Raw genomic sequence first — 18,673 nt, 5'->3', positions numbered from 1 at the left:
GAACACGTTTTTAAATATACATAATACAAATTTTAAACAAGATTTTTTTTCTCGTCTTCTCTTGCTGTAACACCGAACACACTTAAAATTGGAATGAAGTATATTTATATACATGCACGTTACACCCGATTCGTAAAATTGGTCATTCAGAGTACTTCGCCATTACATGAAGAATTCAATACCTTATTCGTGAATTGAGCAAAACAAGATGGTGGCGCCCTCTTGTGTTCTATTTTGCTTAACTAGGCCAGATGACGTTTCATTATATATGTGGATTACATGTAATATGTAAGAATTCAATACCTAATTTGTGAATTGAGCAAAACAAGATGGTGGCGCCCTCTTGTGTTCTATTTTGCTTAACTACGCCAGATGACGTTTCATTATATATGTGGATTATATGAAATATGCAAGAATTCAATACCTAATTCGTGAATTGAGCAAAACAAGATGGCGGCACCCTCTTGTGCTTAACTACGCCAGATGACATAGCACTATATATGCTGATTACATGAAATATGCAAGAATTCAATACCTAATTCGTGAATTGAGCAAAACAAGATGGCGGCACCCTCTTGTGCTTAACTACGCCAGCACTATATATGCTGATTACATGAAATATGCAAGAATTCAATACCTAATTCGTGAATTGAACAAAACAAGATGGTGGCGCCCTCTTGTTTTTTTCCCTTAACTAAGCCAGGTGACATTTCATTATATATGTATAAATTAAAGTAAAAATTCTGAAATAATAACATGATGTGCACTATAAACAAAAAAATAATATTAATTTAAATAATAAATTAAATGATATTTTACATTTATTTGTCGATTTTTTTTTTGTTTCGTTATAAATAATACTGACCAAATCACGAATTAAGCATTTCTCTGTCGATTTCATGAAATGATCAATTTTATAAAAATGCTTCAGAGTTCATCGCGTTTTCATAAATGTATTCGCCGATTTCATGAAATGTGCAAGAATTCAATGCCTAATCCGCGAATTGAGCAAAACAAGATGGTGGCGCCCTCTTGTGGTTTATTTCCTTAACTAAGTTAGATGACATTTCATTTTATATATAAACATATATATGAAATAAGGTGACCATTCGTACTGATTTTACCAGGAAAGTACTGGTGTTTTGAGATAAAACCAGTACACTTTTTATTATGTAATAGATGGATTCACCGGCGAAAATGATAAATCCTACAAAAATATTGGCATATTAGTCAAATGTTGTTTCTATTCTATCAGGAAAAAATGCCCCAGCCGAAGGACTTTTTACTTGATGAAAAATATGTATATATTCCAGTGATAAACCGAAATTGAATGGTGAAAAATTTAAATTTTACCAATCTCTTTATATAATTGTATAATTTTAACCAGTCTTGTGTAGAGTTTTATAAGAGCATTCAAGAAAATGAATTCATTTTTTCATAAATGTGCGTCCATGATGTTTTTAAGTATTTAGAAAAAAGTTTCCTGGTTTTGAATTTGCGAAAAATAGTCACCTCAATATAAAATAAAGTAAAAATTCTGAAATAATAACATGATGTGCACTAATAACAAATATTAATATTAATTTAAATAATAAATTAAATGAATTTTTACATTTACTTGTCGAAACATCAATTTTTTTTTTAGTTTTCCTATAAAAATACTGCCCTGCCCAATTCACGAATTAAGCATTTCTGTGTCGATTTCATGAAATGATCAATTTTACAAATCGAGCGTGAATACATAAGACAGTTCGGAATTGTGTACATTTTATTATTATATATATATATATATCGTAATGAATATACCGCATTCCAAAATGAAAAATTGGGACGCATCGGGATCATTTCATCGGCTCAATGGAGTACAAAGCTGTCCAAAACGTGCGATAGCGACGACACATATACATACATATATATAAAAAAAACCCGAAATACTTAAAAACTACAATTTATATTTAAATTAGTCAAAAGGTAATGTCTCTTATGAAGTTTTGACTTCCGTTCTCGCCACGTCACCCTCAGTCTTCGCGTCTTCACTCTCCGAAGATATACACTTCTTCTCGACCACATCACTCACAGACTTCATCTCGACGTCGGGCGCGGCCTCTTCCTTGGCCTCGCTGCTGCTCTCCGCGTCACCGTTGCCGTTCGACAGGTTCTCATCTTTCTTACTGCTCTCGACGATCATGTCCGACTCGGATTCTTCCGGCGCGACTTCCTTTTTCGCGGCGTCCGACTGCTTTTCGGTACTGTCTTCGCTGTCCATCTTCGATCTCTTCGCTTCCGGCTCATCACTTTCGCTTTCTTCCCTTTTCAACTTTTGGTTCGACGGCTTCTCCGCGTCGTCGCTTTCTACAACACGAAAAGAAACTTACAAAAAACAGAAGTCTTTGAAATGAAAACACACACAAAACGCAAAGCGATAGATACACACACACACACACCCACCCACATGCATACAAACCGAAAAGGACGTGGGAAGGTTCGATAGTACACGAGAGGATCGAGGAATTTGCACGCCACAATGAGACACGGCATTGGTACAGTGCGTAAAATAAAAATAAAGCAAGCGTTATATTGAGACATACATACGGGTGCCACCTGTTTGTGTTTCCGTTGATTCCTCCGATACAGTTTCTACAACCTCGGCCGAAGCCGATTCTTTCACGGTGGACAGACCGCCATTCTGTTTCTGAAATTACGATCGAATTCATCAGACACTACTGTTGAAATGATACAAACAACAGCATATACAGTCGTATGACAACGAATTACTAACACCCGCGTATTTACCCTATTTTGTGTACCTGCGCCGTCTTAAGTAACATTTTGGGTTGGTTTTTTTTGTAGACCATTCATTGTATCCTATTCTATGTATTTAGAGAAGAATAGGATGAGTAGTGTTTATACAAATAGTTTAAAAACCGAACAAGTGCAAATACACAGTTTGGCTTTGAAATTCGTTTGGTGTAGACGTGTGCTTTCACTGGGAGAAAAGTTAGTTTTGAAGAGATTTTTGCTTTCCTGTATATTATCGATATCATTGAAGTAAGTTAAAGTGTTTAAATTTTTTAAATGTGACTTAATTATTTGTTTAAATTGCTTGTGAAAAAACCCCCTTTCCTTTTTAGATGGGAAGAAATAAAGATTTATCTATGGAGAAAATCGCCAATATTTCCACATTATTAAATACTGGGAAGTATTCTATACGATATATTGCTAAAGATCAGGGGGTTAGCGTTTTCAGTGTGCATAAAATTAGCACCCAACTAAAAATAGGTGAAAATCCTACGGTCACCAAGCGTAAGAATTGTTGTGGCACTCGAAAATACGGTCCTCGAGTCGATCGATATATTATAAATACTGTTGAGAAGGATCGGTTTGCCACAAATAAAAAAATCCAGACGAATTTACGGGAGCGGAACCGAAATATCGACTCGGACAATACAACGCCGTCTCGCAGACGCGGGGGTGAAAGGCAGGCAGCTAGCTAAAAAAACGCTTTTGACGCCAAAAATGAAGAAAGCCAGGCTCAATTTGGCTAATGAGCATCGCCACTTCACCCTCGACGATTGGAAAGGGGTAATTTAATTGAAATTAAATTATTTGTTTAATTTTTTTTGAATGAATTGAATTAATCGATGTTTTTAACATTTTTAAGGTTCACTTCTCTGACGAGTCGTCAATTCAATTGATGACACCGACTCACCAATACGTACGTAGGCGAGTCGGCAAGCGGTATAATGAGTCCTGTGTCATAAAAAATGTGAAACACCCGCTGTCACTCATGATTTGGGGCTCAATTAGTGCGGAAGGTCGGGGGCCATTGTATTTTGTAGAAGGGATGATGAATGTTTCGCAATATATAACGGTATTGCGATACACCCTATTGCACTCTATACAAAACAAAATTGACAAAAGGGATCGCCTGCACTTAATGCAATATTATTGCACCCTGCCACAAAGTCAAAATTGTGAAAAAAATCATGTCCGACCACAATTTACCGCTCCTTCACTGGCCCGGTAATTCTCCCGATCTAAATCCTATAGAAAATGTCTGGCATACCCTTAAAATGAAATTAAATAAGCTCCAATGTACCAATAAAAATATCCTAAAACAAAACATAATTTCTGTGTGGCAGGGAGATCCTGAGATAAAGTCAACCATTGCGTCTTGTATCGAGAGTATGCCCAAAAGAATAGCATCGTGTCTCCGAAATAAGGGTGGACATACAAAATATTAATAATATATATATATGTTGTATTAATATTGTAAATAAACTATGTATAATCATTATAAACACATCTTTGTTTTAATTTTACGAACCTACTCTTCAATATATAGCTCTAAACATAGAATTTGCAAAATCCGCATGGTGTTAGTAATTCGCTGTCATGGGACTGTACATGTACAAGCAAACGAAATAATACATTTTTTGCCGCTTTGGTCGACCGGGACGATTCCGTTGACGCGGTAGAAGACGCTGAACCTTTCCTGCCTCGTTTCGCAGGAGCTTTTCTAGCGGGTTTCTCATCCTTTTTCTATAACAAAACAAAAAATATATAACATATAAGAAAAAGCTTTGATGAAGCGGACACATGTTTAAGAGGTCGACAAAAATAGTGGAAGAAAAATCGAACAAGAGTAAAATGCCACTTCCGGTTGACGGATGCTTACCAAATCTTATATATAACTTGGTATTAGGCTTACGCTTCTAGATATCAAATTTTAGTTCAATAAACCAAAGAATTTCAGAGACAAACATAAAAAAAACCTCGATTATCTGTAGTAAAAGTATTAATTCCGGTTCAGGTAAAAATAATCAAAAAATATTAGGGTATACAAATTATAATTTGTATTACATGTAAAAAAATTTCAGTCTGATTTGATTAGCGGTTTGGAAGATAATTGAATTCAAAAACTTATGTTATGTGATCAGTAAAGCCCGGACCCAGAGGGTGCCGCGTATTGTTCAAATGTTGTAAATGCATTGTTAATGGTTTGCTGAACCTTTTTAACAAAGGATTTACAACGATGGAACAATGAGCGGCACCTTGGCTATCCTACCTCTAGTGATCAGTGATCGATTCCGAGTTCAAATCAGTCAAAATCTCGAGTTGGAATACTCGCATAGATACAAATAAAAATCATATAAAAACCTCATCGGCGGCTTCGTCTACGTCCATATTTTCAGTTTTATTCTTTTTCGCCACTTCTTTATCATCTTTCATTTCAACATCGGCTGTTTCACTAGACGCACCGGCTGCTTCGTCTTTCTTCTTGGCTTCGACTGCGTTGACTTTAGTTTGTGGCGCGGTTGAGGCCTTCGCTGGTTCAGCTATATGATCGTTCGCTTCCGGGGGCGATTCCTAATGACACACATAATAAAATAGTAAAAATAGACTCAAAACTAGCACCGGAACAATTTTGAAATGGGAATTTATATATACCACGAGAACGACTGTGTGTTGTCCTCCTGCGCTGACGTTCAAAGCGAACCGTCCTTCTATTTGTTTAGAGCGGAGCAGTTTGGGTTCGATCTCGTCATCGTCGGCACCGGTGCCCAATTGACCGGACGTTCCCATTCCCCAAGCGTATATGTCACCTGTTCAAAAAGCGGCACATGATGGACAATGTTCTAAATTTTTTATATATTATATATCGAATTGTGAATAGTTTACCGGTGTCGGTGATGGCAAAGGATGCTGCGGTGCCGCAAGCGATTTGTACACATTTCTTTCCGTTTAGAATCGGCACTGGTGTTAGATCTACGGCGTCTTCACAATTTTCTCCTAGACCCAATCTGGAAATGGACACAATACGAAATTAGCAGTGTGAAGTGTACATATATATGATATGATAATATATATTGACAATTCGAAAGTCAAACAACCAGTTATCAGCCAATGTACCGTTTGAATAATAACACCGAGTAACAAAAAATCACATTTTATTCCAGATTGGAGAATAATCAATCTTTACTAAATTTGGCCCACTGGATTCGAATGTGACAATGATTTACTCTCGTTTATGAGATATAAGCGTTTAAAAAAAGTGAGTATTCCAATCAATAGTTGACATTTTTTCTATTGATTGTGATTTTTTATTGCTTTAAAATGGGTACTATTTAATTGTACATCGAGAAAAATACTTTGTATTTAAAAAAAAATGTTTGTGCATAAAAATTTGCATCATTTTCAGTGCATTAAGTAAAATATTTTGGCATTACAACGTGACCATTAAAAAATATGAAACGATCATTCGAAAAAATAGACTTTTAGCATTGGAATGGATACAAAAAATGGCAACTCACTATTGAAATTATTATCTCACTGGTGAAATGAAATCTTAAATAAATAAAGCCAACCCTAACTTAATCTAATCCAACGATGGTTCGTATTTTGGTATTCGCAATTTTGCTGATACAGTTCACCTGTCATTTTAATGTACATTTCATGCACAAATGGACGTTGAAATTGTTTATCTTTAAAATACGTTAGATTGAACATTGATTAGTCTCCGCTTCAGCATTTTTTTGCGCATGAATATCAGAAACGATTGTAATATTTTCCTGTTATTATTAGCCTCGATAAGGAATCGTTCAACTAACGAACAGAGACTAATTGATTATTAAATAGAAATAATTATATATAAATATAAAGAAATCAAATATACCGTCCATACTCCCGTCTTCCAATAACGTAACACGTGCCTTCCGCATCTAGAGCGAGAGTATGATGAGGACCTCCAGTAATTTTAGTCCAACCTGCATCTTTCAATGCGGAAAAAGCTTCACTAACGACTGGTGCAAAGACAGTACCAGGAGAGCCTTTGCGGACACCTTAAAAAATCCAACCAACAATCACTCAATACAAATTCTACATCTGTATAATACATATAATATAAACAATTTAATTTAAAATTACCAATTTGTTGATAATTATTTAGACCCCACACATATATACTGCCTTTAGTTGCTTCCCGTGCAAACGTACAATACGTGCCCGCCCATAACATATCAAAATCGACTTTATCTTTGGGTCGGAAGTTGAGCGGGGCAGGAATTAGCAAAGGATCTAAAAGGAAATACAAAAAAAATAAATAAAATTCAATGCCATCAACCGTTAAGAGACTAACTAGGAAAGAAGTATTACTCAGTCCGAGTCGGCTATTACGATCACAGGATCTAGCGGTCACTCGTCCTAGTTGACCTTGTTCGGCACAACCGCAAGTGAATATCTGAAAAAATGTCATCGGTAAACTTTCGAGAGTAACAATAAATATATTCAAACATCGTATTCGATATTTACTTGTCCCATTTCTGTGAGCATGACGAGATGGTCTCCACCGGAAGCAATTTGGACGACTCTATGCCCCGGTAACATTTCTACGGGACTACGTTCATTTCCTTTAGCAGTCAGTCCCATATTTCCGTGAGAATCCTATGAAAAATATATAAACACTTATGATTTGATCAATTTTTATACAAAAAAAAAAAACATAATTTGTATTAAATAATCACTCGAAAAGATCCCCAAGCGTAGACTTGACCGGATTCGAGTAGAGCGGCCGTGTGGCTGTCTCCGGCGGACACTCGTACAGCTTTTCCAGGAAGTGCCACTTTGGACGGCACCCATTCGTTTGTTGCCGTGTTTGTGATGTCTCTACCGAGCGCGCCTTCGTCATTACAGCCAAACGTCCAAACCTGATACACAAGATTCAAATATGATAAAAAAAAAAATACGAGGAAAAATTCACAGTCATCGCTCGTCCACTTACGTCTCCGTTTTTATCAATGGCAACGGTGTGCATGCCTCCGGCGCATATGTCCACAATTGTGCTTCCGAGTGTCGATACTATTGTGAATCTGCAACGAGAAGTTCAATATTTGAACATTTGGTTGTGAGTAAATAAAAAAAAAAACGAAAAAATTACAACGAACAAATCGCTTTATAACCTTGATTTTTCTAATAAATCTTCCCCCAAGCCGAGCTGTCCAACGTCACCTTGGCCACATGTAAGTACTTGTCCGAGTTTGGTCGGAACGGGAATTCCTTCGGCGATGGTGGTAGGAGACGCTGTAAACAATTTAAATTATTTAACAATCATCGGTCTCACACGTAACAAATATCGTTTAGCTACAATTCATTTTGTACACATTTAATCATTCGATATAATAGAAACGAAGCAAATGATTTGAATTATGAATATTCTATTTGAACTTATGATTAATATCATATTTGGATATATAAATGTGAAACGAAAAAAGATCATTTTGTTGGTCGGTCATATATTTTCGGCTAAAAATCATGTTCATATGTATGATGTGATACTTTATTCAGTATATTGATTGCCGTTTAACCCTTTGAATGCTGACCAACGGCGATCGGCGTTTTGCCAACAAGTCCATGAGCCTGAAATACGCCGATATATAAAAAATAAACAAGAATACTACCTGCTAAGCCTTTCTAGGTAGCATTGAAAAAAAAAAAAAAAAATGCACTAAACATGAGTCGTGTAATCCACGTCAATATTTATATAAAGACTGGTTTACACTAGAAGTTCTGAATTAATAACCATAGCAGAATTTCTCGATGGAAATCCCTAACTGCAGAGTATTTTAGATTGTGAGCATTACATTTTAACAACAGAACTAGTTTTGGAAAAATACATTCATCAATAGGCTTCTTTTGCTTATTTTATATTGTTGTAAGATATATTAGAGAGTCTAAACACACCTTTACAAAACCCCAAATCTTCGGCTAGTAGTTATCTAGGGTTTGTTTGGATTAGCTATACCTGCTTTCTATTGGATTTCTAAATAATTCCGGTTTTGTAGAAATTTTCAGTGTTGCGGGCTTTCAACAGAAGAGACGTCAGCACTCAAAGGGTTAAACAATGTTTTGAACCGCTCAACGAGTCTCATTTTACTCTACCGCGTATGTCTCATCACAACCAGATTCTACATTATTAAACAAATCCATCATTTATCTCGAAAATTAGACTGACGATTTTGCATGCCTCCTATTTCTGGCCTAAACCTTCCATAGAAACTCATCTCGACTAACAATGTTTTGAACTCTACCGCCTATATCTCATGACAACCAGATTCTAAATTATTAAACAAACCCATCATTTATATCGAAAATTAGAATGACGATTTTGCATGCCTCTTATTTCTGGCCTAAACATTCCATAGAAACTCATCTTGACTAACAATGTTTTGAACCGCTCAACGAGTCCCATTTTATTCTACCGCCTATGTCTCCTGACAGCCAGATCCAACATTATTAAACAAACCCATCATTTATATCGAACATTAGAATAACGTTTTTCTATGCCTCCTATTTCTGGCCTAAACATTCCATAGAAACTCATCTTGACTAACAATGCTTTGAACTGCTCAACGAGTCTCATTTTACTCTACCGCCTATGTCTCATGACAACCAGATCCTACATTATTAAACAAACCCATAATTTATATCGAAAATTAGATTAACGATTTTGCATGCCTCCTATTTCTGGTCTAAACATTCCATAGAAACTCATCTCGACTAACAATGTTTTGAACCGCTCAACGAGTCCCATTTTACTCTACCGCCTATGTCTCATGACAACCAGATTCTACATTATTAAATAAACCCATAATTTCTATCGAAAATTAGACTAACGATTTTGCATGCCTCCTATTACGGGCTTAAAAATTCCACAGAAACTTATCTCGACTTTGGGAAAACCCACTATTTTCCTAATTCAACTTCTGTATATAGCAAACCATTACAAGTGACTATCAAACCAACGTAATATAAATTAAATAAATGGTCTACTATATAAATACATGTTTGATTACTATATAAACACATTTGGTAATGAACTTTGAGTTACAATAAGTGCACTTTCAATTTCAAGAAGACGTCACCGCTCAAAGGGTTTAGTAAACAAATCAATAAACATTCGTATCTTATCTATAGTATTGAAAAATCTACATAAAGTGCAATATGCGGAGAGAATATTTTGAAAGAATTCTCATATGTGGGGGGGGGGGGGTACCATTTTTCTTTTTAATTTTAGACGGGCCGGCAGTCGTAATCTTGGAGTTGGCTTTGGTAGCCGCGGCGCGTTTCACACCTCTAGCGGCCGGCATGGTGATCTGAAAACAACACAACAATACCAGTCATAAATCATTGCAATATAGATAATGAAGCGGGTGTTTGAGTGGACACTAATCCGAGCGCCCGTCGCCTTATCGTGGCGGCGAGAGAATGTTTTTCAAACGAGTTCAAATCGGCAACGAGCGGAAGGGTTAATTTGATTAGAGTACTAATTATAGTCCGACGAGCAGAGGGCGTATAGGTTATGTTGTAGGCAAGCCAAGAAAATAAACAAGGACGTGTCGGAAGGGGGGCGAAGAGGGGGGGGTGTGGAAGTAGAGCGGGGTCGGATTGGGTGGGGGTAGTGGGGGTTGGGGTTGGGGGGCGCAGGCACCGGGGGGCGAAGGTGGCTGTCGGTGTTGTTATCTTGAAGCGGCGCGCCGCGCATGCGCAGAGCGCCGCCATACGAATACCGTCGAAGCACAATAAAAGAGGTGTAATGTAATTCAAGCGATTATAGTCCTTATGCGGTACGTACGGCGCAGTAGCGTCGGGCGAGATTGATTTGCGCGTGTCGACGATTCGACGATTCGACGATTCGGCGAATGCAGGTTATGTGCGACGGTAATGCAATGGGGCAATGCAATAGGCGTCACGATGGGGTGAAGGGGAGAGGGGAGGGGAGGGGGCTCACCGAGGAGTGGCTGGTGGGTCGGAGCGCTTCAATACGGTGGAGTCACTCGCTCGAAGTAAAGAGACGCAAAAGTGGAATCAGCCAGCGTCGGCTTCGGCGTCCGTTTCAGTGTTGGCGTCGAATCAGTGGCAGCGGCAGCGGCAGCGGCAGCGGTGACCGACCGATGGCTAGAGCCGGCGACGACTTTTGGCCAAAACACGCGCACGCGCTGCCCGTCTTCCCGCCTTTCCGCCGCGCGTCGTGCGTCGTAGATTGTGGCGCCACCTATGCTCCGCTTTCGATAACACAATCCAAACATTGACAATTTCTTCACATTGACAAGTCTCGCTAAAGGGGTGCAGGTTCTCGTGCACAGAACCTGCACCCTCTCCCCTGGAAAATTTGATATTTGGAATTTACGACTTATGAATTCAATTAAAATTAAAATTATTAGATATTTAACACATACAAATAATAATGAACAATTTTTAAGAATAAGTAATATTGATGTTTGAGCTTGTAAGACAGGGAAGGTATGTTGACCGTATCCCGGTCTAACGAAACACGTGTTGTGTAGTTTGAAAGAGGATCGTTTATTTTTGTTCAATTGGTACAATGGTTATTGTATGTACGAAGAGGTTTCTTCGGAGATGTGATCTAGTTGAACTCTAGAGCAGCGGTTTCCAAACTTTATGCTACTACGCCTCCCTAAAAAAAAATTTTTTTTCCGCGCCTCCCTACCTTTTATTTTTTAATAGATATAATAATATAGATACGTTTTAAATAATAAACCTTTATTTAAAAAAAAAATACTGAACACTACAATAGACAGAATAATAAAAAGGTTTTGCTATAACATAAATTTATACGAAGACGTATATTTATTTTTATATTAAATTACTAATTAAACTACATCTAACACATGTTGCTTATTGGCACAAAGTTTATCAAATCTTGGGGGCAATATGGAGAGTGCCACTCGTAACTCGTTTTCGACTATTAACCTGGTTCGATACTTGGTTTTCATTGCAGCTAGTGCCGAAAAGCCCGTTTCGCATAAATAAGACGTTACAAACAGTGCCGGCCTTACACCCAATGAGGTCCCCGGGCAATTTTTTCTAAACACCCTTAGAAAAAAATTTCGCCTCTGGCGCTCTAATCTAAAATTTTGTATGGCTTTTGGCGCTCTAATTTTAAAATTTAAAGCGCCTTTGGCGCATCGAGCACAACCAACAATAAAATTATCGTTCGTACACAAATGTGCCTCTTCATGTTAGTTTTCTTCTAGAAAGGTTGCTAATTGAATGTGTATATAAAAATAAAAGAAAAATAAAAATAAACATTCATGCATTGAATTTTTACTGTTAAGCTACGATACGAAGTTTTATTTATTTGTAGATATTATAGTATGAAAATTATTTTTTTATTTTTTATTTTTACATATATACCAGGAAGGCCTTACAGGAAAATCCCAAATATCAAAAAGTTTTGGCGCCTCCCCTGGCAATAGTCCGCGCCTCCCCAGGGAGGCGCGCCTCCCAGTTTGGAAACCGCTGCTCTAGAGGCTCACTCTGCCGGTGAAGGTTGCTGCGTTGCTTTATAAACGTTTTGGGTTCAAGTGTGTCGTGTGCACATCTTTTGTTCTTGGTACTCGCGCTGCCCTAGTTATGCTGCGAGCGTGGTTTTATGGGTTCATACGCCTGGACGTAGTTCGTGGTTTTTATGGGTTCAGTGTGTTCTTCCTTTGTTTCCCAGATACGTGTATAAAAACACGTGTCGACCTTTTGACGAGGCGAGCGTGTGCCATGCGTTAATGACTTTCCTAGATATGTGTCGCAGTGACCTGATGAGATCATTTCAGTTGTACTATATGCCTACAAGCTAAAAGGCTTCATGACCATTGGTTGTGCTCTTACGGCCCGCGTCTTCGGGCTTCACCCACTGACTACGTCCACCCTACCGATAACTACACCCGATATTTAGGAATTTTTCCATAAACAGTTCCTAAATAGCAAAAATAAATGGTTAGAAAATATGCTTCTACATCTCAAATAATTACTTGCCCTTTTAAGAATTGGAACAATCATTACCAACATCTCATCAATTCTTTGGCGATGGTTCAAAATAATGTAGGTGAGGGAAATACATATATACTGCTATTGTTGGAAAGTGTATGACTATTGACCGTTTGAATTAAAACAGAAAACGTTGATTGAATATGGATACAAAGTTGTAAATAATGGCAGCGTTAACACTAGAGGTATCCACCACGGTATTTGATGGAGCTAGCCAGATTGACCATGTTTGTAAATCCACGACGTCGGCGAACAAATTAATATACAAATAAATTTAAACAAAATAAAACTATTCAAATACATTTAATAAAATGTTTACTATTAGATTGGCCATGTTTAAGCGGTTTATATTACAAATACCGAGCGAAGCCGGGTAAAAACACTATTAAGTAATAAATAGAAAGATAATTTAATAAAGTAATAAGCCGAGGAAATGTCGTAAATATGTTCGCGACACGCTCTCTGAAATATCGACGACATCCTCCCAAGGCAATCCGATGGGTACTGCGGAAGTTATGGAGGGGCGTGTGGCTCGCCAAAGATTGGAACACGCTGTATTTGCTAGCTCCATCAAATACCGTGGTAAATACCTCTAGTGCTAACGCTGGCAATGACACTGTGGCGGCTCGCTTATACGACATGGTCGAGTTTGGTTGCCTTCCTGCGAGTGGGGACCAACTCGGCTGGGTTCGAAGAGCCGCTACTCACTCTGCCTTTAGCTGTCATATAATAAGCACGTGCATTAACATGCCAGTCGTCTCATTCGTTCATCCCCCATAACACAATGTTTTTATATTTTAACTTAAAAATTCAAGTTGTCAGTGATATAAATTTATATTAAATAATTATATCAAAGCTAATAACTATAGCTTTGTAGGAATCTCGTCGTCGTCATCGTCATCGAAACCTTCGAGAATATTCCGCAACAACAAAATACATCGAGCGGAACAGCATCAAGCATTCCAGAAAATACTACGCCTCGACAAAAGTGCATTCCTTTCGTACGCATCAACAAACTAAATGCTCGTACAACCACTTCCATCAAGCATTCCAGAAAATACTACGCCTCGACAAAAGTGCATTCCTTTCGTACGCATCAACAAACTAAATGCTCGTACAACCACTTCCACCAAGCATTCCAGAAAATTCGACGCCTCGACGAAAGCAAATTCCTTTCGTACGCATCAACAAACTAAATGCTCGTACAACCACTTCCACCAAGCATTCCAGAAAATTCGACGCCTCGACGAAAGCAAATTCCTTTCGTACGCATCAATAACCACTTCCACCAAGCATTCCAGAAACCATATAAAAGGAGGTACAACCCAAACAACGCCAGTCGACCCACAGCAGCAAGCGTCGACACACAACAGCAGACCAGTCAACATACAGCTCCTGACCAGCCACCACTACACTACGCGGACTTGGAAGATCAACCAGCCGGACGAGCCAGCAACACACTGCCGTATCCAGAGACCTTCCGAACATAGCCGAACAACGAGCCAGCAACACACTGCCGCATCCAGAGACCTTCTGAACATAGCTGAATGCCGAGCCAGCGACACTCTACCATATCCAGAGACCGCTGAACGACATACTTTTACCAACAATTAACCATACTTGTGTATACGTGTTACTACCAAATAAATACCACATTCAACATATAGTTGTATTAATACCGAACACAGACGAATCTGTCTACAATACATGGCGGACTGGTGGTGAAGAAGACCTTCACAATAAGACTAGTTCCCATAGCTTTTCTTTCACTTAATTGAATAAGTACTGAACGATAGCTGCAGGGGCTGTATACATGTGTATGTGTATAACCAGTGGCTGTGTATGTGTCGTCGTCTCGATCAGCTAGCTCTGGAGCACGTGCTGGAACAGTGCGGAGTGGGGAATTAAAACTTCTGGCTTTAGCTTAACCTGTTTTATTGATGACTTGATGGCCGAGCCGGGGAGTTGCTCGGCGCCTCTGCCCCTTTATGGCGGGGGCTGTGGATTGAGTACGCTGGCTGGTCAGGAAGGGTTGACCAGCCACACCAAGACCTCGGTTGGCGTCTCGCGAGCGTCTGAGAGCTCGCCGTGTTCAAGGCTTGGGTCGAACACGTGGTCGAGCTGGCCATAGTCGGTAAGGCACGACTATCGAAGAAGCCATACTCCTCGGAGGGCTTCTATTATGCCAATGAGCGCTCGCCGTGATCAGACTTGGGCGGATCACGGGGCCAGAGTTCGGGGCTTAGTTCGAGGCCGGCTTTTACGAGAGACGCTACATCTGGCGGTCCGCGCCGGCATCACCGGGCGTACGGACCCACGGGAGAATCTAGAGCGACTGACAGATGGTCGGTGCAAAAGAGGGAAAACAAAGGCCGAAGCCGTAAGAGGACAACCAACGGCCATGAGGGCTTTTAGCTCGAACAAGTACCTATCAATTTCAATAAAAATATTTTCAGCACACCCAATCTGAATAAATAAATAATATACACTGATGAAAAGGCATCAACGCTGAGCTGTCAGTGTGACGTTTCTGCTACCGGCTTTGAGTGTCACTGATTGTCCTTTATCTTTGTTTTTAAAGTGAGTTTGTTTATTTTTTGATAAAATTACTATTTTTATCACACATTGCAATATGAAATAATAATCAATGTTTGTTTTTATTTTTGCGATTACATTATTTCAATACAAAATAAAATAAGGTCAACTGTTATACGACACCTACTCGAGATACTCACACACATTTTATAATAACTCGTAACGTGATATTTCATCTAGTGTGAAATTTATTTTCAGCATGGCTGGTCTGACTGACGCCGAGGCTTTTGCTTTGTGCAAGGAAAAAGATCCTACGAAGGTTTCTCTAATAGTTTCATTCAATTTTTATACTTACTCTAGATGTTTTTCTTACATTATTCAATTGTTGATTTCCAGGACTTTCTGTTTCAACAGACCATGTATAGAATTAAAGATCCCAGAAGAAGTCTCCCGTTTTATACGCAAGTAATGGGCATGACTTTATTGCAAAAGCTAGACTTTCCAGATATGAAATTTTCTCTGTATTTTATGGGTTTTGAAGACGGTGCTGAAATACCAAAAGATCGTCAAGAGAGAACTAAATGGGCGATGAGCCGTAAAGCTACATTAGAATTAACACAGTGAGTACTGTTGAATTATATGTACATATACACTGAGGAATTGTATTGTTTTAATGATTTTTGCCTTTTTAGTAATTGGGGAACTGAAAGTGACGATTCAACTTATCACAATGGTAATTCAGATCCGAGAGGATTCGGACACATCGGTATTATGGTTCCCGATGTTAACGCAGCTTGTGAAAGGTATTTTATTGATGTCTGATGCTGGTACAAATGTATTTTTGATTTTAATGATTTTTGTTTGTTTGTCAGATTCGAGAAATTGGGTGTTGAATTTGTTAAAAAGCCTCAAGATGGTAAAATGAAGGGTTTGGCTTTTATTAAGGATCCTGACGGTTACTGGATTGAAATTTTCAATGCTGGAACTGTTGCTAGTGCTGTATGAGTCAATTTCAAATCATCAAATCGCTGATATTTTATTTTATTTTCTTTCAAAAGTGGTTGTAGGTGGTTGGTTCAATAAATACATTTCAATATCAACTAATTATATTTTATACACTGTTATAATTTATCATCAGTGGAAAATTTCCTTACACATATACAAGTATGCAGGTCAGGGTAACAATAGAATTTTGGATATAAAACATGCTATAATGATAATGATAGATATATATCCACGTTAAAATCTTGTTAATTATATTTGGAAATGTCGAAAAGCTCTAGTCAAAATGTTTTTATAATTCTGGGATATATATGTTTGTGCTTTGAACGTTGTTTTTAAATGAAATGTAAATACATACATCACTTTATCATAATAAAATAAAATGTTTCATATTTTTCTACTCATCCACTGGAAATTGTTTATCTCACATTTATTCCTAAGTAAAATTTACTTTTTTTTTTAATTAAAATCAAACCTAAATTTTTCACATTCTCTCCGTAAGCTCAAAATATTTATGTAACTAATACAACATACATACATATTATGCTATTACATATTAATTTTTAATATCCTAAAAAAATATCCATTCCAAAAAACTTTCAACCTTAATTCAATATACTATTTTTTATTCCAATATAATATAGTCGTTCATTTCCTATATTTACACCAAATATATAATATTATAAAATACATTAAGCTAAAAGAGAGTTTTCTGTTTTTTTTTTTTGGGTTACAATTGAAAATATTTCTATCTACTTCGTAGTCTCTTAAATTATATACGTACACATACATATATATAAACACAAATGCACGCAAAAATTTGATTTAGTAAAAATCATACCGACAAAGAAACACTGAAAATATAAACGGGTCAAATTTTTACCGAATGAAATAATTTTGATTCAATCGTGTGTATATATATTTTACATTACGCATTTGGAAAATCGGTCGAATTCAGGGCTCAATGAATTCAAAAAGTTGAAGGTGCGTACATTTTTGTATTGAATATTGGAAATGTTAATAGCTGATAGTGGAGCCATTTATAAGTTATGTACTTCATGGCATGAATAATAATTTTAAGATGTTTTAACATTATGTTTTACCCTGTTATGTGTTTCGTTTTGAAAAACGCTTAAACATGTCGCTCATTAAACTTTTTTGTCGTGATTTTCGAAACGCAGCGTAACAAAATAATCAAGTGGATATAAATTTTCACAAGTACACAACAACATTCAATAAATATATCGATACATTATAATATTTCTTATCATACATACTATATGGCTTATTTTATAATATTTATCATATTTATATATATGTATATATATATATATATATATATATATATATATATATATATATATATATATATATATATATATATATATATATCTTTTCTTTAACATTGATATAATTTTAAATAAATTCAATCTTGTATAAATTTATATACATAATGTACATTTTAAAATTATCCTTTTCGAAGAAAAATATTATCTTTTATATCTTTCTTTAGCACATAATTTTTTCAAAGTGGTCAAGAGCCATTTCTTATCATGAAAATGATGAATAATCCTATAGAAACATTCTCGATTTTGTTTTCATGTCAACGGAACAGCGAGATTCATTGATAAATAATTCATTGTATCAAATTTGGCATGAAATTTATCAGATGAAATATGCTGGTCAGTCGGTTGTTTTATTATTCATATGCTGTATCTATTTAATGAAAGCCTCATCATTGACTATTCACGGAATTAATATACACATGTATATGTGTTTGCTCATACATATACATATTTTCAAACCGGAGAGAGAAAGGTCTATTGTGTGAGGAAATACTGACAACGATTATTATTTATATAATATATTATGTAAAGCTTTCAAATAACGCATTCAACGGAAAATACCAAGTGAAATAATACTCAAGTATATACATATATTGAAGTAGAAAAACATAGAACAGGCTTGTAATGAAATCCATCTATAAATTGGATGGCATTCCTTTAAAAATTTGAGTTTGAGTTTAATAAAACCTAAGTTTATTAGATGTTAAATAGGTTTTTTCATAAGATCATACTAAATTTCACTTACGAAGGCAATATGGAGCTTCGCACTATTTGTTAATGTTCTTACGACACTTTTCATGGATCATTTTTTGACTTGATTGAAGTTGTTTTAAAAGGAAAGATTACACTGTTCTTTTGTGGAACGAGTATAAAAATGCAGGAAAATAAATTTGAATTACAATTTAGACAGTCTCTCCTTCTACATCACAAATATAGGTATCGTGCTGTAG

At 36.9% G+C, this 18,673-nt stretch overlaps 2 protein-coding genes and 1 long non-coding RNA gene across 8 annotated transcripts in view; 2 read left to right on the top strand and 1 right to left on the bottom strand.

Annotated features, from left to right (window-relative positions):
• Window positions 1-18,673, top strand: part of LOC143920823 (uncharacterized) — a 239,899-nt gene that overhangs the window by 45,104 nt on the left and 176,122 nt on the right. The window lies entirely within an intron of this gene.
• Window positions 853-11,054, bottom strand: LOC143920813 (regulator of chromosome condensation-like). 5 transcript variants are annotated; one of them, XM_077443790.1, is made up of 15 exons: window positions 10,749-11,054; window positions 10,052-10,151; window positions 7,959-8,079; window positions 7,781-7,868; window positions 7,524-7,706; window positions 7,312-7,443; window positions 7,156-7,240; window positions 6,928-7,077; window positions 6,677-6,842; window positions 5,683-5,804; window positions 5,452-5,606; window positions 5,161-5,370; window positions 4,432-4,542; window positions 2,593-2,692; window positions 853-2,352 (listed from the first exon to the last, which is right to left on the bottom strand). In XM_077443790.1, the coding sequence occupies exons 2-15, from the start codon at window positions 10,143-10,145 to the stop codon at window positions 1,982-1,984; spliced, it is 2,088 nt and encodes a 695-aa protein (XP_077299916.1). In that variant the 5' UTR covers window positions 10,146-10,151; window positions 10,749-11,054; the 3' UTR covers window positions 853-1,981. The 5 variants fall into 5 exon arrangements, with proteins under 5 accessions (XP_077299916.1, XP_077299919.1, XP_077299915.1 ...); XM_077443793.1 differs by having other exon boundaries at window positions 2,589-2,692; window positions 10,787-11,042; XM_077443789.1 differs by having other exon boundaries at window positions 10,787-11,042.
• On the top strand, window positions 15,297-17,076 carry Glo1 (Glyoxalase 1). 2 transcript variants are annotated; one of them, XM_077443801.1, is made up of 5 exons: window positions 15,297-15,420; window positions 15,634-15,694; window positions 15,772-15,995; window positions 16,068-16,178; window positions 16,248-17,076. In XM_077443801.1, the coding sequence occupies exons 2-5, from the start codon at window positions 15,635-15,637 to the stop codon at window positions 16,378-16,380; spliced, it is 528 nt and encodes a 175-aa protein (XP_077299927.1). In that variant the 5' UTR covers window positions 15,297-15,420; window position 15,634; the 3' UTR covers window positions 16,381-17,076. The 2 variants fall into 2 exon arrangements, with proteins under 2 accessions (XP_077299927.1, XP_077299928.1); XM_077443802.1 differs by lacking the exon at window positions 15,297-15,420 and having other exon boundaries at window positions 15,464-15,694.

The sequence above is a fragment of the Arctopsyche grandis genome, chromosome 13, assembly GCF_051622035.1.
Source record: "Arctopsyche grandis isolate Sample6627 chromosome 13, ASM5162203v2, whole genome shotgun sequence".
Classification (NCBI taxonomy): domain Eukaryota; kingdom Metazoa; phylum Arthropoda; class Insecta; order Trichoptera; family Hydropsychidae; genus Arctopsyche; species Arctopsyche grandis.
The sequence above is the reverse complement of the archived record's forward strand: the minus strand, read 5'-3'. Positions and strand labels throughout refer to the sequence as shown.

Bases quoted from the DNA above. Each gene is read 5' to 3' on its own strand.
- LOC143920813 (XM_077443790.1), bottom strand. From the start codon at position 10,145: ATGCCGGCCGCTAGAGGTGTGAAACGCGCCGCGGCTACCAAAGCCAAC. The intron at 5,805-6,676 runs GTATATTTGATT...GTCCATTTCCAG, and splicing joins GGAAGACGGGAGTATGGACG to ATTGGGTCTAGGAGAAAATT. The intron at 5,607-5,682 runs GTAAACTATTCA...CTTTTTGAACAG, and splicing joins CTTTGCCATCACCGACACCG to GTGACATATACGCTTGGGGA.
- Glo1 (XM_077443801.1), top strand. From the start codon at position 15,635: ATGGCTGGTCTGACTGACGCCGAGGCTTTTGCTTTGTGCAAGGAAAAA. The intron at 15,996-16,067 runs GTGAGTACTGTT...TTGCCTTTTTAG, and splicing joins GCTACATTAGAATTAACACA to TAATTGGGGAACTGAAAGTG. The intron at 16,179-16,247 runs GTATTTTATTGA...TTTGTTTGTCAG, and splicing joins GTTAACGCAGCTTGTGAAAG to ATTCGAGAAATTGGGTGTTG.